Source organism: Nicotiana tabacum, chromosome 10 (genome assembly GCF_000715075.1).
Source record: "Nicotiana tabacum cultivar K326 chromosome 10, ASM71507v2, whole genome shotgun sequence".
NCBI lineage: Eukaryota > Viridiplantae > Streptophyta > Magnoliopsida > Solanales > Solanaceae > Nicotiana > Nicotiana tabacum.
In genome coordinates, this window is record NC_134089.1 from 163,077,576 (window position 1) to 163,102,780 (window position 25,205).

At 36.6% G+C, this 25,205-nt stretch overlaps 4 protein-coding genes across 5 annotated transcripts; 2 read left to right on the forward strand and 2 right to left on the reverse strand.

Moving 5' to 3' along the window:
• Positions 1-2,354: 2,354 nt before the first annotated feature.
• On the forward strand, positions 2,355-4,172 carry LOC107770387 (uncharacterized). Its single transcript, XM_016589690.2, has one exon. The coding sequence runs from the start codon at positions 2,682-2,684 to the stop codon at positions 3,933-3,935; it is 1,254 nt and encodes a 417-aa protein (XP_016445176.1). The 5' UTR covers positions 2,355-2,681; the 3' UTR covers positions 3,936-4,172.
• A 1,547-nt stretch (positions 4,173-5,719) lies between these two features.
• On the reverse strand, positions 5,720-10,526 carry LOC107770388 (RCC1 domain-containing protein RUG3, mitochondrial-like). Of its 2 annotated transcripts, none has more exons than XM_016589691.2 (6): positions 9,832-10,526; positions 8,884-9,023; positions 8,181-8,375; positions 6,710-6,838; positions 6,472-6,627; positions 5,720-6,312 (listed from the first exon to the last, which is right to left on the reverse strand). In XM_016589691.2, the coding sequence occupies exons 1-6, from the start codon at positions 10,368-10,370 to the stop codon at positions 6,119-6,121; spliced, it is 1,353 nt and encodes a 450-aa protein (XP_016445177.1). In that variant the 5' UTR covers positions 10,371-10,526; the 3' UTR covers positions 5,720-6,118. The 2 variants fall into 2 exon arrangements, with proteins under 2 accessions (XP_016445177.1, XP_075079588.1); XM_075223487.1 differs by lacking the exon at positions 9,832-10,526 and adding an exon at positions 9,510-9,825 and having other exon boundaries at positions 8,884-9,030.
• Positions 10,527-11,507: 981 nt separating this feature from the next.
• LOC107770389 (F-box/kelch-repeat protein At1g16250) lies at positions 11,508-17,302 on the forward strand. Its single transcript, XM_016589692.2, has 3 exons — positions 11,508-11,788; positions 13,763-14,338; positions 16,368-17,302. The coding sequence occupies exons 1-3, from the start codon at positions 11,775-11,777 to the stop codon at positions 16,936-16,938; spliced, it is 1,161 nt and encodes a 386-aa protein (XP_016445178.2). The 5' UTR covers positions 11,508-11,774; the 3' UTR covers positions 16,939-17,302.
• A 1,757-nt stretch (positions 17,303-19,059) lies between these two features.
• Positions 19,060-22,439, reverse strand: LOC107770390 (pyruvate dehydrogenase E1 component subunit alpha-3, chloroplastic-like). Its single transcript, XM_016589693.2, has 3 exons — positions 21,945-22,439; positions 20,241-21,021; positions 19,060-19,611 (listed from the first exon to the last, which is right to left on the reverse strand). The coding sequence occupies exons 1-3, from the start codon at positions 22,188-22,190 to the stop codon at positions 19,334-19,336; spliced, it is 1,305 nt and encodes a 434-aa protein (XP_016445179.1). The 5' UTR covers positions 22,191-22,439; the 3' UTR covers positions 19,060-19,333.
• Positions 22,440-25,205: the final 2,766 nt, after the last annotated feature.

Sequence of the window (25,205 nt, forward strand, 5' to 3'; positions counted from 1 at the left end):
TATGCATTTTAGGTTCCTATTTTTCTTATGATCTCTATGGTGAAACTAATATTCTCCCCTTTTGTTTTTCTTGTTTTTCTTATTATCTTGAGCCGAGGGTCTTTCGGAAATAGTCTCTCTACCCCTTTGGGTAGGGGTAAGGTCTGCGTACATACTATCCTCCCCAGACCCCACTTTTGGGATTTTCCTGGGTTGTTGTTGTTGTAAAGTATATCTTAGTGTTAACTTGATCCTAATTCTATCTAAATGTACTAACCATTGGTTCACGGATATGTTGTATAGCAGACTGAGAATGAATCTCTCTGCTTTTATGTTAGTACTATACAATACATAATTTAAGTGGTCCACTCTCCAGATGAGTAACCACTGGCTGTGACATCGACTCCACATACTAATTGGTTGGGGTTGGGATCTTAAAAACATGTCTTGAATCTTGACCCTATTCAATTCAAGTGCTCCAACTGTCCACATTACATTCCTAGTTCTGCTAACTAACTTTTACTTCCTAGGACTTATTGTTCTTTTTACTAGTAGTAGCTTTTTTGGTTAACTATCATGTGATATTCCAATTCACTATTCCAAACTAATTGGAATTCATGTTAATAGAGTAGGAACTTTATGAATTCTGAATTTTAGAGTGACAATTTCAAGTATTAATAATTGATTTTGTGTGTGTATATATATACACACATACATATTTAAGAATTTTTTAACACAAATATATTGTTTAAGTAAAAATTATTCGGTTCAGTCGAATCCGTATTCGGATTTCTACCTTTGCCCCTACGTACTTAGTAGACCCACCGAGGGGAGTAGAGCAAGTCTATCAAGAAATTCTTCATTCTAAAGGCTCAAATCCGAGAATACTCATAAATTAAGTTTATCGAATTAACCATCTCACTACACCCCTAGGCAGTTTTACTAAGGGGTCATTTGGTAGGAGCTATTAGAAAAAACAATGTAAGTATTAGCTTTGTGCATTACTAATCCCTTGTTTGGTATATTTTTTTTTATTTGGTATTATCCTATTGTATAACTAATATATAGCAAACCATTGTATTAGCAATGCAAGGGTTTTTAATACTTGCATAAACATGATTAAAGACATAATTGCCGCTCAAATCCTTCAAAACTCAAATACCGTCCATAACAGATGACATGAAAGAAATATGGTGAAGATGCATTCTTCTTCAGCACATCACTTATAAGAAAATGTTAAATCGTACTCCCTCCGTTCACTTTTACTTGACATGTATACTAAAAATATATTTTCATTTTTAATTGTTACGCTTATCAAGAGAAATAATTTTTTTTCATGTTATACCCACAATATTTATTACTCATTTCAAATCATTTTCTCAAATCTATTAAAATATGCATCAATTAATATGGGTATCATGGTAAATTATGCACTTCATTTATTATTTCTTAAGGGGCGTAAATAGTCAAAATATGCCAAATAAAAGTGAACGAAGGAAGTAATTGATAAAGATAACATTAATTAAAATTATTTTATTCAATTATTTAGAGAATCAATTTTTTTGATGGCCTACTATTGACTTCTATATACGAATCTTCTTCCATAACAGCAGATCATTTGCTTTCCTTGTGCAAGTAATTCATATTTTGGAGGGTGATACAACTGTTAGCAAGAAAAATAGTGCACAACTTAAAGAATTTGGATGGTATTTTTGTAAATAAATAATTTTTTAAAAAATTATACAATATTTTAATACATCAAACCAAATAGTGAAGTACGAAATAATCTCAACATAATTAATTACATCATTACTAATATCAACATTCTTCGTCCACCCTATGCATCACTATTTTTATACCTCCAACCAAACTACCCCAAAGAGGTCGTTTGGTAGAGTGTGTTAGAGAAAATAATATATGCATTAGCTTTGTGTATTAGTAATATTTTGTTTGGTACACTTTTTCAATGTATGTATAACTAATACAAGCATTAGTTATAAACTCTATTTGGTATTATCCTATATATAGCTAATGCATAGAAAATCATGGCATTAACTATATAAAGGCTATTAATGCATGCATTAACATGGTTAAAGATAAAATTATCCTTAAAGTTCTTTAAGTTAAAGAATATGGAGGGCATTTTTTGTAAACAATTAAATTTCTTAAAAATTATGCAATGCATTTTAATTTTTAATACACCATACCAAACAATGCATAAGAAATAATCTCTGTGTAACTAATACTTGTATTACTAATGCATTTTATTTAGCATTATTCTTATACGCCCCCGCAAAACCACACCTAATAGTATTCGCTAACCGATTTTACCGTTGGCCCCGGCCATAATAATTTCCACAGCTCTTTCTCATTTACTTTTCTTTGTCTTTCTAAAATTACTCCATCCTCATTTACACCAATTTCAGTACCTCTCTCTCTCTCTCTCCTTTGCCGGAGAAATATCCCACTACATTCTGGGACCTCATATTTCTTTTTCATTATCCCCATAGCGTGCACATGAGCACAAATAAGAGTGAGTGTGACTAAGGAATCTGACAACTCAGCTACCATTTTTCCTTTGTAAAATCAACACTACTTTTTTCCTCCTTTCTTCTTCCTATTTGACCTCCCTGTTTTCCATTTTCAGTTACTCAAAAAGCTACAACAGAAAGCTACCAAAAGAAGTAAAAACAAGAAACAAAATGGTGATGAAGTTGTTCCTTTTGTTGCTTCTTTTTGTCCTTCTATCAACTATACAACAAGCACAAGGACTCAATCCTATTGATTTCTCTGCTTTACGTGATATTAAAAACAGCCTTACCGACATAAATCCTTCTTCTCCAAATGCATTTTTCACTAGCTGGAATTTCACTGTTTCAGACCCATGTTCCACTTTTGCTGGAATTTCTTGCTCTACCAATTCCTTCTTTCCTAGACGGGTCACTTCTCTTACTCTTGGCTCTGGCCTTTCTGATTCCCCCGGCTTAGCCGGTACGTTATCTCCTTCTATTGCTAATCTCTCCGAGTTAACTCAGCTTATTCTTTGCGCCGGCATTGTCACCGGACCTATTCCTTCTCAAATCGGAACCCTAAAAAACCTCAGTGTCGTTTCTCTCACTAACAATCGCCTAACTGGCTCCATTCCGACTTCCATTTTCACGCTCCCGAATCTTCATACTCTAGATTTGAGTCACAATCAACTCACTGGAACAATCCCGGGTTCGATATCCGGGTTAACTGAGCTGAAGGTATTGATTATCGGGTCCAACAAACTCAACGGCGAGATTCCTCGGTTATTGCCGGCGGAATTACTCCATTTGGATTTGAGTAACAACCAGTTCTCGGGAATGTTGAAAAAAAGTATGCCGTTAACGCTCCGTTATCTGTCGGTATCAGGAAATCGGTTGTGGGGACCACTCAATGTACTCGAATCACTCTCAGAGTTAGTGTACCTCGACTTAAGCATGAACCATTTCAGTGGGCCCATCCCTTCATCTCTTTTCCGTTCCACCTTGTCATCAATGTTCCTCCAACGGAACTATTTGACTGGAGGGGTCCCACAACCACCCCTATCACCGTCAACCGCCGTCGTCTACGGCTCTGGATCCACCGTGGATCTGAGTCATAACTTGTTAACCGGGAAACTCACTGGTATTCTCGCCGGAGTAGAAACTCTGTTCCTTAACAACAACCGGTTCACCGGAGAAGTTCCAAAAGAGTACGTGGAGAGTGTTTTCAATGGAAATACAAAAACTCTGTATTTGCAACATAATTATATTTCTGGATTTCCGGTGGAATCGGGATTATTATTGCCGGATTCAGTAGCATTGTGTTTGTCGTACAATTGCATGGTGCCGCCGCTGCCGGTGGAGTTCATGGCGTGTCCTGCTAGCGCCGGCGAAGAGGTTTCAAGACCGGCAAATCAGTGTTCCGCTTTTAATACTTCCATGGCATAAGTTAAAAATTTGAGTTTCGTCCATTTGTGATTTAGAAGATAAATATTCAATTGTTGTCAGCATATAGCACATGATACATATTATAGGAGTACGTTATACATATTTTGATTGGTTCAGTTTTACTGTTTTTGTTTTTGGCTTCTGTTCAAATTAGTCTCTTATTTTAGGCTATAGTTACTAGTTTGAACAATTGTAATCTTCTTGACTTGAGCAAATTTTGACTTTGTTTATGTAGTATTAGACTGCGAAGGAGAGGTTTGAAATAATGGTAAAATTATTTTCGGGTGATTTATAAGCTATGAATTCGAGCCGTAAAAATATTAACTAATATTTGCATCAAAGTAGTAGGTAGGCGAGGTTTTATGCCTAGACTCTCACTTATGCAGTAGTAGTAAAAGTTTTACACAATGATCCACCAACTTTGTGAAATTTGATAAGACTTTCTTTATCAATTTTAGCATATAAATAAGAACTCGTGATTTTTAAACTTTTAATCACTGTGAGAACTAGTGATATTTTTGGCCTATTTAACAAGAACAGACAACTTCACGTTAAGTTTAAAACTTTTTTAATCCTTTTGGGCGGCAAAAACTAGAGCATAATGTTACTTTAATAGTCTTTTTTTAGTCATTGTGGGATCCGAGTTGGTCAAACAATTGGCTTACTTTTGCATTTTAAAAGAATAGGTTGTTATATGGACGTGGCGGAGGTAGAATCTCCACGAAGGGGTTAAAAAAAAAATTATAGTTGGTGGGAATTGAACCTATGATCTTATGAAAATTTTGAACCTCCTTGACCACTAAACTACACTTTTAATTTGTGTCAAGGAGGTTCAAAACTTAATATACAGAGGTAAAAACCAGATTTTACCTTATATATACAGTGTAATTTTTCGGCGCCCCTCTAAATCCGCCCCTGATCCTCGATAGCTTGAATGAGTACCGCTCGTACTACCATCTGACCATTGACTCGTCTATGGCATTGGTCTGAAACGAGACAAAGAGTGACTCTACTACCACCCTGTTACAAGACCTATCTTGTTCTAAATAAAATTAATAAAGTACAAGATTTGACAAGTCAAATTACTTGTAGGTTGTTTAGTCCTCACTCTTATGTACAAGTTAGACCGGGCACCACAATACAAAGCTCTTTTAACACAACTACTATTTTATTGTTATAAAAGAATAATAAAGAGGGAGTAAAGCAAAGGAAATAATGTAGCATCATCATTTATAGAAGCACGGAGAGTTCGTGTAGGGGCAATTTTTCCAAAAGCGTGGATCCAGTCAAAAAGGAACATTAAGTTATGATAATGGTATACTTGCAGTTTTGCAGTGTTGTATTATTTCAGAGGGACCAAACTTGGAATACACCACTCGTGAATACCCATATTATTCATGCATCAACTCTCAAAGCTTTTGCCAACAGTAATTTCCATGTCCTCTTGCACCCAATATATATTTTTTTTTAGTAATTGTTTTTTATAACCGAAAAGTTCCTGAGTATGACCCGCAAAACGAAACTCAATGAATATTAAGCATCCTTCTACCATTCTCTGCTTAAATACTAAGCTTACACAGCTTTTGTAAGGCTAGTAGAAAATTTCTGTGTATTACATCGTACGAGTCAACATGAGATATCATGAAGATATTAGGAACCAAGAGTGAGTCGATCATCAAAAATGGGTTTCTGCAAAACAAATAGCATTAGTACAAACAAATGATAAAGCCTTAATAGGTATTCTCGGTCTCTCAGGCTCACCACGAACAAACCAAGCATCAACATGTCAAGAAAAACTGATTTTCAAGAGAGCTAATCAAGAGGATGCAAAACATTTCCTAGGAAGAGTCTGGCTATTTCTTTACATGTTACAACATTCAGAGCTCAAAAGCTGCTTTGTCATAAACCTATGTGTACACGTAGAATGTGCTAATCCTTGTTGCTGCTTTGGCGACTAACAAGCAACTCAACATTTATTTCGGAGTACTAGGCAAGAAAACGCACAAAACTGCGGAGATCTCTTGACAGGTAAAAGTAAAGATCCCGGAACAATCAGCTTCCCCGAAGGCCTATAACTCTAAATTTTTCCTGGTATTTTACCAAATAAAATGTTGCAGATAACTGCTCTATCTCTATTGAGTCCTTATAAAATTGCTTGAACCAAAGTGAATCTTTTCAACCTTTCAGTGACCTGACCTGGAGACCAGGCACATAGCATGAGAAGCACCAATGGCTACTGAAAGCACGTTATGGCTCCCAAGTCCATCATCCTCCATGAGAAACTTGACTTCAATAGGAGATAACTGTTTCTCTGGCAGTCCGGGAAGCCCCAGTTGACAATCTTGTGCATTGCCCCACATGTACAGCTTCCCGCCATCTATCACCAATAAAATTAATCATTAGTCACCAACATTACATCCTTTGTACAATAAGCTAAATATGCAAGAAAAATGAACATCGCTCATTGACCAACAGGTCTCTAAAGCAGGGATGGGAAGTGGTAACAATTGGATAAGAGCAAGTGTGACATGTTTACCAGTTATAGCTGCCGACGATGAACCTCCACAAGCTATATAGATGACTTTCTCGTGGGTCAAAGCCTCAACTGGGATAGGAACTTTCTGGTTGTGAAGAGAAGAATTACCTAGTTGACCATGGCCTCCATGACCCCATGAAAGCACTTCTCCCTTGTCTGAGAGTAAAGGATACTTTCTAACATAAGTAGTTCAGATACAAATATGCATGTGAGATATACTAGTTTCATTGTATGTTACCAGTCAAAGCTAGAGAATGATATCCCCCACTAGCTATCTGAATAATACGAACACCTTTAAGGCTTGAAACTGGTTGTGGTTTCCAACCACCTAATTTGTCACCTCTTCCGAGCTCATAGTTCGAGTTGGCTGAGAAAAGAAATCACCAGAAATGTTATTGCTGTTATTCAGAGAAGAGAGATTACATAATAGGCAATAAAATGTTCAAAATATACCCAAAAAGTAGAGAACCTATACCAAACTGGAATCTCCAGGCGTATTCCAGACAAAGTCAAACTCTAATCATAGATCTCACAGTACAAGACTTGATACATCATCAAGTTTGTTTCTAGGTCTGGTTCATTATTATGGATGTGATTTTTGGGGCATTGAACTTGTTGGAGTTAAGAGCAACAGATACGAATGTAATAACTCTTATTTGGTACAAAGAATGTCTTCTACTTTTCAAGTGATTGTTGAAAAGGGTAGCTTGTATATTTGTTCCCTATTTCAGGCGTGACGAGCATTTGAAGTTATTAATGGAGCACATATAGTAAGCAAAATGTAATACTCCTCCGTTTCAATTTATGTAAACATATTTGACTTGGCACGCAGTTTAAGAAAAAAGAGAATACTTTTGAACTTGTGGTGTAAAATGAGGCACATATATTTTGTGTGGCCGTAAATCATTGCATAAAAGTAAACTATTTCCAAATATGGAAATGTTTTTTTTTTTGGCACGGACTAAAAAGGAAATAGGTTCACATAAATGAAATAGGTGGAGTATAAGATAAAAGAAGTTACCTCTTTATCAACAAATGGTAAAGGGTCATTTTTTTGGCACGGACTAAAAAGGAAATAGGTTCACATTAAAGTGCAAATTTCCTTAGTTAATGGGTATGCCTATGCTTTCCTAAGTCTCTTCGCTTACCATTTTGATTGAACATATAGTAGCTAAAAAGTACAAACACAATATATAGCGGTAATATAAGAGAAGTTTTTTGCTATCTAATATGATTGGAACACATGCAAGGCATTTGGATTAAGACTAATATATCACTTAATTTTCAATAAAGAAATCAAGACAACACCAAAGCCATATTTTGCCTTCACAGTGAAGTCATCTTTACGCTCCAGTACTCGAGTATGATAAAAGAAAGACAGCACGCAACCTTCCTTTTTATCTTTTTGATAAAGATCAAAGATAAATAATGGTGTAGCCCGATCTCAAGTTCGAAACCCACTGGGTGCAAACAATTTCTGAGGGCCATCGGACTGGGTAAAACCTGAATTAACCGTGGTGCACTTGCGGGAAACTCCTTGCCGAGGGCCTGTGCACCCCCGGGAATAGTCGGGGCTCGAAGAGACTCGGACACCCGGTGCAAATCAAAAATAAATAAATAATGGTGTAGCCCGGAAAACACTTTCAATAAATTGACCTCCCTCAAAAGCATTATAACAGAACATTCTCAAAAATGCGATAGTATCTTACCTCCCCAATTCCAAAGCTCTCCCTCTTCAGAAAGTGCCATTGTGAAAAACCCACCACATGAAACAGCAACTGCGCTCACAGGAAGTGCTTTTACCTTTGAAGGGATGCTAAGACCACCTGCTTCATTTGGGCCTCGACCTGGACCAAGGCCTAATCGACCATCCCCTTCATCTCGGCCCCAAGTATAAAGCTCACCTAATGATAACAGCTAAAAATTTAAACTCTGAGTTAAAGGAAAAGAATAAACACTAAGTTCTACATCACATCTAAATTTAATAGAGTAAAAGAAAAGGCAATAATTAGAACGGTAAGTACCTTACAACCGAATTTCATGTTGGGAAGCGAATATCTAGGTTATCAGAAAGAAATTTATTTCTCTATTATGGATGAATGATAAATATTCCAATTTCCTACCACCACATTTCTGGGCACATTTTCCTTCTGAAGAATTGTTTGCAATTAGGAACTTTTTTAACTAGCATCTGAATGACTAGATTTATGGAGTAAAGTGGAGTTCAAAATGAAAGAAGTGACTTTATTGCCAAATCAGTAATCCAATTATAACTACTTATGATGAATCGGCTGATAGAAGTAAAAAAACTAAATCAAACAATCCAAAAAACATAACTATAAGAAAGGCAGATAGCCCACTTTCTCTCTACACGGTGAAATGTGAAGCCTGAAAATGTTTGAAATTTCCTACCTGACTTTGTTATAGCAGCTGTATGTGTCCCACTGGTTGCAACGTGGCATATTTCTGTATCCCAAGAGCCCTCAACTAATTTAGGAACCAGCTCTCTATGATAAACTGTATGACCAAGAGCACCAAAACCACCGTAACCCCTGAAAACTTCATTTTTCCATAAAAGAATCAAGTTATAATGAACAAAACTACTGAATCTGGTTTTATCAGTTAATTCAAAATCTTCACCATCAACTATTAAATTTCATTTCTCTAATTCTCTTTCCACTTAAAGGAATTAGAATTGTCTATGGCAAACTCTTCAATGGAAAAATGCATGACTCTGTCGTTGATTTGTATTTTTTATGCAGCTATTCTATCTGTTCCTTCATCTTAAGTTTACCATAACAATAATAGGCAACAGCTGTCATAACAAAGATAATATATACCGGACAGGAACATTTTCGTTCAGCAAACAGATTATCTCAAACTTCAGTACTTCCACATTTATTCATACTTACCTCGCAAAACTAAGTGAAACCACACTACAAAGAGATTACTATACAACTACACAAGGAAAATCTTATTGCCTTACCAGCTTACGAAAAACTATAATACACAATCGAATGCTGATCAAGAAAGTTTACATTTTTGCTTGTGCAGCCATTGTATGTGCTTATTCATCTTATAAACTCAGAGTTCTAATAACAAGCAACTGTTCTCCACATTTTTTTCAGTTAAGAGACTAGAAATAGATTTTTCGGTTAAGCATCAAAATTCTACCTTTCTCCACATTCATTTATAGTTATCAAGCAAAACTAAGTAAAGGCACTACTATTTAGAAGCAAAAAAAATTGTTTCAACCTTTAATACGCGGCGTTTACACCAAACTACTGTATTTCACAATGGTTAAGTAATAAATGAGGTGAAAATGCACATTAGTTAACCATAGTTGGAATTGGTACTGACCAAGTGAAGACCTGGCCAAGAGAGTTAAGAGCAACAGAATGAAGCCCACCAAGAGCAACACTTTTCACCGACTCTAAATTAGTATTCAAAGTAGGAACAAAAACAGGATTCTCATGACCAAACCCAAGACGACCTCCATCACCTTTACCCCAAATCCATAAATTCCCATCAACTAATAAAGCTGAATGAAAAAGCCCACACGAAATTCCTATTTCCACGTCAGCATTTCCCAAATTATTAGATGAAGGAAGACGACCAGGAATAGGAGAAGATAAACGAAAAGTGGGAGGCAGTGAAAATGAGGCAACGGGAGAAGGGTAAATTCGTATTTCTTCAATACCGCCACCTAATTGGCCGGAAGCACCACGGCCCCAGGAATATAATTGGACGGTGGTGATTGATTCGGAAGAATCAGTGATTTCAGATTTCCAAAGAAGAGGAACTTTGGACGAAGTAGAAAAATAAGAAGAAGAAAGGTGACGGCGCCGGAGCAAAGTGAGAAGAGAACGCCGACGAGTGTGGTAATAGAATGATAGCATCTTCTTCTGGCTCGTCGGCGGGTACTGTGGTTGCTCTCAGTTGCTCTAGTTTACGAGTGTTTTACATTTTGCGGACAGAGAGCGTTTTCACCCCTACTCTTTCTACATGTTTGATACTTTGCACCCTTAACTTTAATTTATTGCACCAAATTTATTAAATTTTTTTTTTTTTTTACTACGATCAAGTCATTCAACTAAAATTCACTAAACTACTTCTTGTAACCACAAAGTTACTCTTTGTCTATTTGTCATGAAAGGTCACTAGAAAAAAATAGTGATTTCATGAAATTAACTCTTTTGCACTCGCACTTGAAGTTCATCAAAATTTCTCGCTTTATATCTAATCCCGTATTTTTACAAAAAAATTTATTTTACAACAGACACAACATGTGAAAAAAATTAAAAAATAGATGATTTATCAAATTCACCAAAACTTATTTTGCTTAATTATAACAATGAGTAACATTAAAAAGACGATTAAAAAAAAAGGGTACTCACTGAACATCTAGAATTTTTTTTTAGTCTTTTCATTAGCATTTTGGAGGTTGTGTAGTGGTCTAAATCGATTAAAAGCATAATTTTTCTATTAATCAACATTACTTTTAACTTGGACCTTCAACTACATAACTTATGGCGATTAAGATCAAGAAAAAAAAATTGGGTTGAGAGAGAATATTTATGAAAGTAAAGTTGTATGTATTGCAGATTAAGGTTAAATTCTAGGCAAAAAATCCAATCTGAAGGTCTCTTTACTTGTAATTATGAGACATTGAGAGAGAAGAAAAACTAATGAAATAACTAAAACTTCGATAAATACTATAAACTAAAAGGAGGCTGAATTTGCACGGTAATCTATGGAGTATAGTAACAATTGTGAGTTGGGTAGAAAAAAGCATTGGAGATGAGTGATCTAATGCATGTAATGTGAGATTTTTTTAAATGACGTGTTAAAGATTAATGAGAGTATATCTTAACGTTATTTGTTGCGAATATTATATTCACGTACGTGAGGGCAAAAAAAACTCACAAGATTTAATAGAAACAAAACTAAAAGTTAGAGGGTCGGCTTTACAAAACGGTACAAGTTGAGGTGCTATTTTGTGTATTAAACTTTTCTTTTTCCTTTAGTCTTAAATTGTCGGAAATTGTCTCAGAATAATACATGGATAAACCCAAACAAAATATAAGCCCTCTTTCTATAATAACCACCAGAAAATCAGTCTCATTCTTCTCGTTGTAGTGTGTTATGTGTATGAAATTGAAATTGGATGCAGCATCCAGAAACAACACTAATTACATCAAAAATCCTTTAAACCAGCTGGATTTCTTGACCCATTTCTAGTTTCATTTGCTCTGTCCATCATTTGACTAATCATTTCTTCGGAAATTATGAGCTCTTAGCCAATGACCTCATTAATGTAAGAAAATCTCCATTTCATCACTTTGTATTTGTTTTTCAGCTCTGACTTTTCCCTTAGTATTGGTCTTTATTTTATTTTTATTTTAAAGGATAGTCTTGCGAATATTATTAAAACGGGTTTACACTTATTGGGTCAAAGAAAGAAAGAGATATCTGAAATTCATTTGATTGATGGATTATCATAGGGGTGGCAAACGGCGGGTTGGGTCGGATATGGGACTGGTCAAAAGCCGACCCGACTCATATTTAAAACAGATAAAAAACGGGTTAACCGGCGGATAATATGGGTAACTATATTATCCATAACTTCTCGAATATGATTACTTTTCGGACAATTTCTAGTCTCTCAAATTGAGGAGCCCCCAATTTGAGGCTTTGCAAATGTGGAAGTTAAACACATTAGTTATCCATTGGTTATCCATTTTCTAAATGGATAATATGGTTCTTATCCATATTTGGCCCGATTTTAAAAAAGTTTATTATCCAACCCATATTTTGGTGGATGATATGGGTGGTTACATGTTTTCTTTTAATTATTTTGCCACCACTAGATTATCATTTATGTTGTGGGTTTTTATGTTATGGTGTTTTCTTGGTGCTTGATAATGAAAATTGAGTGCTTCATTATCTGACTTTAAGTTTTAGATTCCCTCTTATAAGGAAAGTGTGGTGTTGTTTATAGCTCTTTAATTACATTGAGGTACATTAACTGAGATTTGCTTCAAATTTATGTTTTTGTCGAACAGTAGAAGCTATTGGAATAATTACAGGTAAATCGTTTGAGGAGCATTAATTGAGAATCTGATAAAAATGGTAACTAACATGCTTTAGAGGTGAGATTCACTGATTGTATAAAAAAAAATTGACACTGTCCGTGTCCGTAACATAAATCCATGTAGTTTAATTGGTCACGTGAACAGTGAATACAGATACATATCAGGGGCGGAGCTAGAAGCTCTATAACATGTTCGGTCAAACCCAATGACTTTTGCTCAAACAGTGTATTTGTGTTAATAAATTAAATATTAAATTTAGAACTCAGTTATTACCCCTTGAAATCATCGTGCTAAATTCCAGAACCCATAAAGTTGAAATATTGGCTCCGCCTCTGAATTACAGAGTGATTGGTGATAAATTAGTACAAAATGGGCTGCAGAATGTGGCTCTTCTGTCGAGATGCAGTCCAATGTGGCCTCTAATATGGAGGAAATCTACCTGGATGCTTACTAAAAACTTGGAAACAGTTCAGTTCTTTTTCTGTCAAGAGTCTTCTTCCAGTAGTTTTTCTTAAATTGGAAATATGATTTTTTGTTTTTGAGAATGAATAAAGTTATTGATGGATCTTTAACTGGTAGTAAGCTTAATCTGATTTATCTAATGTATTGTCATGGGAAGCTTGGATAGTTAACCCAAGTTTTCTCATGTTTCATGAGTCACAGATTTTCAGTAAGTTTGCTGTAAATCTTCTATATTTCAAGTCTAATGAAATACTTCATCAAAAGTCTAATGAAATTCAATGATTGTATATTTCAAAAATCAACAGTTGCTTCTTCGAGATAGATTGTTGGCATGAGGTAGCTCAAATCATGGAGCTCGTTTTTGCTATAACCCATCTATTCATATCTGTTCTTTTTGGTGTGTGTTTTCATCGCTTTTTGTTTTTTCCTTCCTTTATTTCAATTAAGAAAAATTTCCCTGCCTGTAGTACTTTGGATTGTAGTACTTTATTGCCACCCTTTTTCCTCTATTGTGCCCCTCGTTACAACTTCTCTAAGCCCAAAACTGACTCTTTCAACTTGTAGACTTTCTTGTGCAAGTCATCTTAAATGCTAAGGAAGTCTTTAGTCATATGTGCTCAAAAGCACTGTACATCTCATGCTCCAATGTTGTGTTTCAAATCCTGACCTCTGCATGCTATTTCTTTCATCTCTATTTCATACTCTGATTCATTTCTGAGGTAATTTTTCTGTAGGGAGACAACTCATCAACCGATAATACCTGGATTACCAGATGATTTGGCATTGAGATGTCTGGCGATGATATCACATGGATATCATGGTATTCTCGAAACTGTATGTAGAGGATGGAGGAAGCTGTTCCACAGTGCAGAATATTCCAATTACAAAGCTAGAGAAGGATGGTGCGGAAACTGGTTGTTTGTTCTGACCGAAGGATCTGAGAATCAGTGGATTGCTTATGATCCTGAAGCTGATAGGTGGCACCCTCTGCCCAGGGTAACCACAAGCCACCCTGACCAGAAGCACCTTGGTTTCTCATGTGCTTGTGTCTCAAATAAGTTTCTTCTGATTGGCGGCTCATATGAACCAAGCGATCAAGTGTTTTCCCGTCAAAAAGCCCTGACAACAAATGAAGTTTTCCAGTTTGATCCTTTCAGAAAAGAGTGGAGAAGAGTCGCAAGTATGAAAACACCACGTTCTCACTTCGCCTGCAGTGTTGTCTCCGGTAAGGTTTATGTAGCTGGAGGGCGTGACACATCATCGAGAGGAGGGCTTGCTTTTGTTGAAGTTTATAATCCTCTGACAGACAAGTATGTATTAGAAACTTTGGTATATTTGATTTGCTTTTGCTTCAATATTTATTTAACTAGATCAAGCATTCCCTTACATATTTTAAGTGTATAAGGAAATATGGCTTTTTGAATACTGAACTAAGCTTAGATAAGGGTAAAACCTGGACCATTGAAGTTGCAAAGTATCCGTGAAATTGACAATATTTAAATAGTTTATCATGCTACTATTTGGTCCACAAGTTACCCAATTGTTGTCGAGATTGTCAAATTGTTTTAGGGGCTGGGTATAACTAATATAGAGGAAGAAATTGAAAGTATGCAGAAAATGATTTGTAAACCAGACTGTATTTAACTTCTTTACTTCTTTCTGTATTTCTTGCTAACTTAGTTTTTTGTTTCAACTTCCGTTTCGCCATATTTTTTATTTTCACTTTGATCAAGTACCGCTCACTCTTCTGTTGAAGTTAATATTTTTTTATCCTTTGCAGGTCACTTGTTTTCTGGTTACAATTCTCTGCACATAACACCTTAATTTGAACTAGCAGCTTATCAGCTAGAGGCTGACTATTTATAGTCTCAGTGAAAAAAAGTTAACCAGTGGAAGTATTCATGCGAATTCATGTCTTTTTAAAAAAATATATATGATCGGTCATAAGATACTAACTAAAAAACCCATGTACGACCATACGTTTTCTTACTGCTGTGCGGAAGAAGGTATTGAAGTGAACCTTAAATATCAGATATTTTATGCAGTATATCTATAGTAATTGTAGGAAAAGAAGAAGAAAAGGAGATTTTGGGAACGTTCAGCTTGTTGGGTTTAACTGATGTGTACATATGTCATGAAATAGGAAATAATACATAATTATTGGATGAGAGTAAGGAGGACATGAAGGAGGCAATTATGGGTGCTATGAAAATTTGTTTTCAATGGGAATGAGTTGGAGACTTAAGTTAGAGGGTTAGACTTTAACCAAATAGGTGAAGGTAGGCGGGATTCGTTGGAGAGGGCCATCGGAGAAGAGGAAGCGAACACCCCTGACTTGATGGTTTCACTTTCACCTTGGCATTCTTCCAACAATGATAAGAGTACGATCAAGGAAGAGTTGACAGAGACCGTGTTGTATTATGTGCATCTTTTATTGCTATTACGCGAAAGAAAGAGGGATTAGCGAACGCTAAGGGTTACAAGCCTATTAGTGATTAGTCTAGTGAAAACATTATAAGATATATTTTGAAGTTGCTTTCTCATAAAGGAAGGTATTTGATGGAACAACCTTATCCTTATTCACGCTGATTTTAGTTCCTATTTTTATCTATCCCAGGCCTATGTTGTCGATGTCTCTAGTCATTTTCCCTGTCTGCATAGTCTCTTCCCTATGTTCCAACCTATCTGAATTCAAACCTCTTGGACTAGCTTCTTTACCATCATCACCGTTATGATGAAAGAGCCTTTTTATATCTTAATACCACATTGGGGTGCTTATGTGGTCGTAACTTTCCTTTTTCATTTACGGAAATTTAGTTTTGCCGCTTTTGTGGTCTTAGTTTTTATATGGTAGAATTTTTTTATTTATTTCCTTTCCAGCTACATTAATTAAGCTTCGAGAAGCATATACTTTATTAGAAAAAAGCTTTCAAGATGCATATACGAGAGAGAACACTTTTTTGAAATAAAAAACACGTCCCAGTTTAAAAGAAAATAAGGAGAAAAAATTAATGGAAGTATAAGGGTGATACGTGAACAGGAACACTAAAAGCGCCAAAATGCTAGATCAGGGGAACTCTTTTAAGTAGTATAGATCAAGGTAATATATATCAATTTTTGAAGCTTTGACTACATTTGCCATAGGGGTCATAGTTTTTAGAAACTTATGTGGTCCCGTTAATTTATCATAGAAAATGTTCCATTCTGTTACTAACTTTTAATCCTTCTATTTTTGGGAAGCAAAAGAATGGGCTAATATCTCATTTGACAATATCCTAAAATAGCAGTTAAATTATGTTTTATGCAGTACTCTTTTTCTTAACTTTTTAGATTTTGCAGGTGGGAAGACCTACCACCCTTGCCAAGTCCCCAGATGGATTGCATAGGGCTATCGTTCGAGGGTAAATTTTATGTTCTGACGGACCTTGTTGGGCTACTAGAGCAGGAGACATCTGTAGTTTTTTATCCATCCGATGAAACATGGGTGAGTGTTGATGATATTTGGCCATTTTCGAGGGCTATGCATTTGGGAATTCAGGTGCTTGATGGTGGTCATATATGCACAATTGTTGATTGGGGCGGGAGCTCTGTCAAAACTAGGGAAGTGGAAGACGGAGAGTGGCATCATAGGGGTTTGGTACCTCCCGTGATTCTACCTGACCATCCACGGCCTCTAGAGGTCTTTGATTATGGATTTGCTGCGCTGAGAAATGAAATTTATGTTTTGGGAGGAAGAGTGCTGCGATGGGAAGAAACTGGGACCGGGAAGTTTAACATTGTGAAGTTGAGCACAGTTAGAGTGTGCAATCCACTGAGTTTACCTTTAAGGTGGAGGGAGACCAGACCCATGTCTAAGCCTGCATCGGGCTCCATACTAGGTTGTGCATCCATGGAAACAAGATCTATGTGATTTAAGGTTCTGTTGTGTATGTTCTTATGATGTTTCATTTAATTATGCTGTGACAAAGGCAACACCTTGCAGCCTCGCTTTTATGATCGATTAAAAAGGTATGTCAGTGTTCCAACGCACATGAACATTCTTGCAAATTAATTCTGAAAAAACTGCTGGCCTTCAGCCAAATTCTGGAAACAATAGACAGGAGCGACAGAGATCCAGGAAAATTGCATGGAGGTCTTTGATTATGTTGTATTTTATGGTATGACAAAAATGTTTATTGTGTTTAAAGTTCCGTGGAAATGGCTCTTTCCCCTCTTTCTGGACAGACATGTACTCTCTCAAATTCCATATACTGGGTTTCTTCTGCTGTTCTGAGTTACATCCACTGGTTTTCTTTAGCTGTACATACATTCCATTGGCTTTAAAACTCATCAACCTCAACATGCATATTGCTTTCACACATTTGAGATACTCTTACTTAAATTTGGGTGCTTCAGTTCTAAAATTTGAATCAAACTCTAATTTCTCCTGGGCGAATAGGCCGAGTAGATGAGGCAGCAGTTCTGCCTGTTGTTTGTCAGGAAGATGAGAACATGCACGATGCAATGGCCAGAGCAACTAAGGTTGCAACCATTGATGGAAACTCTGCACTACTCGTTGATGTCTCCAACTGAATACCTTTCCACAAAAGTGAAAGCATATTGTACACCACGTGAGATTAATTTGCGTGGAAGAATGATGATAGGAAGAATCGCTAAAGGTCCTTGTACTGCACCCACAAAAGCAAAAGCGAAGGCAAACATAAGACTTTGAAATTCCACCTTCCAAAACTATGGAAAAGAGTTACAGCTCCAGAAAATAGTTTACATGTGCCATATTGTTTACTAATCCAGTAGAGTACCTCAGATTCAAGAATCAAAAACGTCAGCTAATCCAACTAGAATTTCTTTTTATGATTAAGTCCAGACACTCTAGGCTCCTTTTTTTCAGTTTCAGCAATACAGGTAGATCATGGAATGAGCATTAACACGCGCGAATGCATGCTCTTTGCTAAAACCAGGCCTGGCCATCCAACACCTTACACTCTGTTTGGATCATTGTTCCCCATTGTTTTATAATGTATTGTATTGTATCGTTTTATAAATACAATGTTTGAATAGATTGTATTGTTTGTTATTGTTAAATAATATTTTATTGTTTAGTTTGATTGTATCGTACTGTATTGTAATTGATAAGTTTACTAAAATGCCCTCAATTATTTAAATATTAAATTTATCAAAAATTATGCATAAAAATAATTTTAAAAAACAAAACAGAAGAAGGCAAAACACCTTCAGAAAGCAGAACAAAGGAGCGAGACAGAACAAAGGAGCGAGACAGAAGAAGCACGACTAATTAGAATTGAGTTAAAAGCCAATTAGGAGAAAAAATAAAACAGAAGACGGCAAAACACCTTAAACGTTGGCGGTAGAAGTTCTAGAAACAAACAAAGTAGGGTATAGGTTGGAGATTTGGAGTTAAAATAGAAATGTAAAAAAGGTAAAGGGTAAAATAGAAATGTGGAGTAATAAGTTAGGGCATAATTGGAAAGAAAAATAGGAAACAATCCCACCAAACCAAATCGGTTGTTGCAAAAAAGTTGACTTTTCATTATTCCTGAACAATAGATTTAACAATACAATACAACCAATTCAATACAATACGATACGACAGGAACAACCATCCAAACAAGCTGTTAGGGTTCTTCTTAATGAATTTCCCATACACCTCTTTATTCTGGTTAACTAAGACAAGTAAAGATCTGGTATCTACTTGAGCTTCACACACCTAGTCTTTCACCAGAATACTTTGATAAAATATTGAGTAACCCCATGAGAGTTTAGGAGCAGACAAGTAGTGGTATACCCTCCATGATACTGACCAAGCCACATAAATACTGGTATATCAACAATACACATCAGATAACGAATACTCAAAACAATAGCACCCTCCAAATTGGTTCTCTCGAAGGGCGAAGACAATTCATCCACAGCTTTACAAGGATGCAACAACAACTAGAGTTACGTTTGACCGCACAGAGCAAAGTAGCTAAAAGAAATTTAATAAGAGACAGAGTGCCAAGAGACTAGATGATGCTCACAACCATTGAACATACAAAAAGATGAATGCAAGGCCTTTCAGGTTTTGTCATTCATGAATAGTACAACTAAGAAACAATGACCAAGACAAAGAGAACATCACCCTGAACAAAATTGAAACTATTACTAAAACACATTAGATCTTTCTCATGGGAAAGACATCGATACATGTGTTGAAGTGCTATCAATAATTACTAAATTAATGAAAACTTGCTTCTCATCGACTACAGAAAGCCATCTTGTGCAGGTCCACGGCACAGCTTTGAGAACTAGACATGAGCAGTGCCTTCAGTGAACTTGGGATCCTCACATCTGTACCTTCCATCGGGCCCAATTCCGAAGCCCTTGGGATCAGCAAATACATTCTCTAGCAGCTGGCTACGAGCTGGAACAGGGCTTGCATCTGCAAACTCTACTGACTCTTCAACCACCTCATCAATCTTCTTATCTATGGCCTTTAACTCCGCTTCGCTGACAAGGTTGTTCTCAAACATATACTTCTTCAATGCAGTAATAGGATCTCTCGTGGCATAGTGATTCTTTTCAGCTGCCAATATTAACAAATTAAGGTCAAAGAAAGGAAGTAATTGTCTCTCCATCAGAGAAGATATCTAGTGGTGCCCCTGAGATGCATGTTATATGCTTGAGTGTAAAGGGAAGCTAGAAATAATCAAATAGGAAGTGCTCTTCATTCCACATTTTCTCAGCTCACACATAAATCACTATTTAAAAAATTTCCGCACAACCAGCCAATTTGAAACTTCTTGTACAAAATGTTGATATCCTTTTCTTTTAGAAGGAAAATGCTGATATCCTTTTGTTCGCCATATCATAGTACAGACATATTACTAGAAGAGATGGCCGGCTAATGTGCTACGACATTGTATAGTTGCTGACAGAATTCACTAAACAAAAAACCCATAGGGTACTCAAAACACAACGAGTTTTCAGACAAGCTTTCTATTGTTAATTTTATAGAAATAGCTCTCTGTTAAGTACTAAAGCTTGAAACTTCAAAACCCAGAAAACATAGGCTATGATTATTGTCAGGTACCACAGATGCCAAAGCAGCAGTAATAAAGAAACAGTAATGAGTACATTGGGGATAATAATACAAGGAAACTGGAGAATTTAATATACTTGAGCAAATGAACAGAAGGGAAATGGAACACTCACCAGGGTCACGAAGCTCATCTGGATCAGCCAAAGAGTGACCTCTGAATCGGTAAGTCTCGCATTCGACCAAAGTGGGACCTTCACCTCTCCTAGCTCTTCCAATAGCCTCCTTTGCTACCTCCCTCACCTTTAACACATCCATGCCATCAACATGAACCCCGGGCATCCCAAAAGCAGGACCTTTCTTCCAAATTTCAGGATCAGAAGTAGACCTCAAGTGGGACATCCCAATTGCCCACAGATTGTTCTCAACAACAAAGATAATGGGCAATTTCCACAATGCGGCCATGTTCAAGCACTCGTAGAATTGGCCATTGTTGCAAGTTCCATCACCAAAGAAAGCTAGAGTGACATGATCACAATCAGCCTCCTTCAAGACCTCCCTTCTGTACTTGCTAGTGAATGCAGCACCTGTAGCCACCGGGATTCCCTCACCGATAAAAGCGAAACCACCAAGAACATTGTGCTCTTTGGAGAACATGTGCATGGATCCACCCTGGCCTCTACAACAGCCCGTGGTTTTTCCAAATAGCTCACTCATCACTTGACGAGCTGGGACACCTTTACTCAATGCATGGACATGATCACGGTAAGTGCTAACTACAGAGTCTTCCTTCTTCAAGAGCTTAATGAAACCAGTTGAGACAGCTTCTTGGCCGTTGTACAAATGCACGAAACCAAACATTTTGCCCCTGTAATACATTTGGGCGCACATGTCCTCAAAAGCTCTTCCCAGCACCATGTCCTCGTACAGTACCAACCCTTCCTCTTTAGTAATCAACTAAAATGCAACAGCAGACACAAATAATTGCGTAAGAATCACAAATAGCCCGAATCTTTTCAAACAGCTGCAATGCTACATGAGAAATTCAGAGAATAGTAAGCACTAGATCAACTACTATTACTCCTCAATCGGTCAATACCAAACAAGTTGGGGTCGGCTATAAGAATCCTTAATTCCTTACTAACCATGTTACTCCGTTTTAACTCGTCTCATGCCAATATTATGAAATACAAATAAAAAGAATTAGAGTTCTCTGTATTTTCTTAATGTATATAGCTCTGAAAGGCTAAACCACTTCTAAGGACCTAAATCGCCATAATAAAAACACTTAGAATAACGAGTTACAACTGGGTCAAAAGTTGCATGACTCAAATGGAAACTGAGCTAGAAAATGCCATAATTATCAAAGATTGGGATAAAAATTAAGAAAATGCAAGACCCTTTAGCTCAATCAACTAAATGTAACAACACAAGTAAAATCACAAAAAGACAAAATCTTGCAAACAACTACAATGTCATACGAAAATTCAATGGAGAATGGAGAATAAGCACAAAATTAACACACAAAAAAGACTTCAAAATCCCAAAAGCACGAATCTTTAGCAAGCAACAGGAATGTTATATGAAAAATTTAAAGAAACAAGCAATAAATCGCCATAAAGACACCACTTATAAGATGGAGTTAATAAAGTAAACAAAGCGAGCATGACCCAAATGAAAGCAAATGCCAAAATTATCCAAAAAATGGGGATTCAATTAAGAAAATGCAGGTCCCTTTAGCCCAATCAACCAGACGGAAAACCAGACACAAATAACTGAGTAAAATCCCAAAAAAGCACGAATCTTTTGCATGACCCAAATTAAAACTGAGCTTGTAAAGCCAAAATCAATACAAAAAAAATCAAGAAAATGCAAAGTACCAGATTGGAGAGAGAGGATTTGGACTTAGACTTCTTTTCCTTAACAACATCAGAAACAGCAACAACCGCTGCATTGGATCGACGCTGGGAATTAGGAGGCAGAAAAGGCTTCTTGAGAGAAAGCATATGAGAGGATGATGATCCAAGAAAAGATGAGCTTTGGATCAAAAGGGGCTTTTCAGCAGATCTAGTAGAATTAACGGGCAAAGGTTGCAAAACTTTTGTTGCAGAAAAAGCCGTCGCCATGTTTTTGGAGACACAGATGAACGAATAACAGGAAAAATCAAAAAATGGAATTGCTGTGTCTAAGAAACAGATGAAATGTGTTGAATTATATAATCAATGGCTTAAGTGAAAAGTGCGGAGAAAACGAGAAATGAGAGAGGAGAAACCAAAGTGTGGAAATAACCGTCAGGAGCGTTGGCTGCTCAGTTGGTGCTTAGCTTTCTTGTCATCCTAATTTTGCCTTTCTATTTTGTGTGGCATAGTTGGTTTGACAAAAAAATATTAATTTTATATGATTTATAGTGAAAACCTTATTTATTTGTTTCATGTGCTATAAACTTTATATTTTTGTTGGTTTTCTGGCTAAGATCAATGCGTATTTGTTCTTATCACTTATCAGATGTGTAACTTCCACTTCGATTGGGCATGACTTATGAGTTCTCTTCTATAGACATTTTGTTCAATCATATATTCCACAAAGTAAATAAAAAATTTGGTTAGGAGGGCGAGAACATCTACCTTTATAAATTTAATATTAATATTTTTAAAAGTTTCATAAAATGTTTATAAATTATAATCATTGTTTGTAAAAAATACTATAGTTAGAAATAACTGAAATTTTTTCCCGTTCAAAAAAATTATAATTTAAAAAAAGTGAAGTACATAATTAACCCCTTAAACTTGTCACTTTACTAACAGTAGTGACAATATAGACATTCTTTGTCACGCTTCAAACCTGGGGAGACAAGATCGGCAACCGGTATCTCACTTGGCCGAGCGTACCAACAGGGACTCTTAACATACAATGTGATACTTTGGCGATAGGGTCATGTTGTAGGACAATTTGTGAAACAAAATATAAAACTGAACAGAGATTAGCTCCAATTGAACATCAGTATAAAGCTGGGTCGGCAAGGCCGTCATACCTATTACAACTGATAAACCAAAAATATATGTATATACATACAAGGCCTACAAGGCCAACCTAATGCATTAACTGACAGGATATGTCTACAAGCCTCTACTGATAGTCGTACTATGGTCGGAACAGGGTCCCGACTTACCCATGTAATCTCTATATATAAAATGGACTCCAAGGTCTAAACCTGGTAACTCCAGGGGAGTGGAGCTTACCAATCAGGCTAATGTTTGGCTCTATCTACTAAGAAGGTCTATTCGGTTGTCTATCAGGATCTATAGGCATGAAATGCAGCGTTCCCTGCAAAAGGGACGTCAGTACAAAATAATGTATCAAGTATGTAAGGCAACAGAATAACTGAAAGTTGAAACTGAACTGATAATATAATAATTGAAAGTAACTGAGAGACAAAGATAATCTAAAGATATGCTTACCTGTTAATACTGACTCAACTCTCTCAATATAGTAAGTAAAATAGTTGTCCGGCCTAATAAGGCTCGGTATGTGTAATTGATCTGCCGTAGTAGGCTCACTCATAGGCGTTTCGCCATACTAGACTCTGTATCTCAGCCATTCTAGGCTCGCTCATAAGCGTTTGGCCATACTAGGCTCTATATCTCGGTCATTCTAGGTTCGCTCATAGGTGTTGCCATAGTAGACTCGGTATATAACTTACCATCTGATCAGAGGGTGTCCAATAGGGGTCTGCCCATCGATTACAACTCGATGGTGGTGAAAATATTGTAAGTATATACATATATAGACCTTCTACTCTCTTGACTAGAAGAAGACAATACTTAATTGAATATAAAGTTCGATAAGGGAGAATACTGTTGTCATGCCCCAACCTCGGGGAGCGCGACAGGTGCTCAACCGAGTGGACCCGGCCGAGCAAGCCTGCTAGACACTTTCTAACCAACTCACTTACGATCAATAGAAGGCATATTTTCATTAATTAGACAATCAGAAGATCACACACACACACCACACACACACACACATATATATATATATATATATATATATATATATATATATATATATATTACTAAATCATTTCATTAGTTACATCATGGTTAAGTATCAAATACATACATTCTTATGATTGAGTGGAACAATAGAATAAGCATAACATAATCCAGTGACCATCCTAACACCCATATACAACCCACATAGTGTCTACGGAGCCTCTAAATGGATACAAAAGAGTACTACAAAAGTGCCGACAATAAGGTCACGGCTATACCTCAAGTACAATACATTAAGGACAAAAGATGAATAACCCCGAAATGAAATGGGGCTCACCAAGACTGCTGAGAGGAGGATGCACCACTAGCTGTGATCAACAATGTCTGCTATTGAACCACCTACATCCATTTAAAGATGTAGCGCACCCGGCAAAAGGGACATTGGTACTGTCGAATAGTACTAGTGTGTAAAGCTAAAATACCATATCAATAGAATGATTAATGATACAAGGGGAAAAACAATCATGAGTTCAATAAGAGCTTCAAGCAATACTAAAACATCAAGTAAGGATTCATATAGACAATTTTCATGTTAATAAGATGGGTAATTTTTAGTGTCATACGCAACAATCCACAATACCACCGTATTCTTACACGGAGTCCGATCTTGGCCCCATCGTCTAGGTCATCTCATTTGAGACATCAACAACAACAACAACCCAATATAATCCCACTAGTGGGGTCTGGGGAGGGTAGTGTGTACGCAGACCTTACCCCTACCATGGGTAGAAAGGCTATTTCCAAATAGACCTCCGGCATCCTTCCCACCAAGAACTCCCCACCTTGCTCTTGGGGTGACTCAAACTCACAACCTCTTGGTTGGAAGTGGGGGTTGCTTACCATCAGAGCAAATCCTCTTGTCTTATTTGAGACATCAACTATATTCCCAATTTCAAGTAATCATTTCCAACACAGTTACCACCATGTGCGATATGGTGTCCGATCACGGCCCGATCGGCTAGACCATCTCACTTGAGACATCAACCTTTAATCAATCATCTCAATTCAGATTTCTTTCCCATATTTCAATATATTGGCATGAGTGGCCTCATTTATTAAGTTATTCTTGGCACTTGGCCGTATTTCATA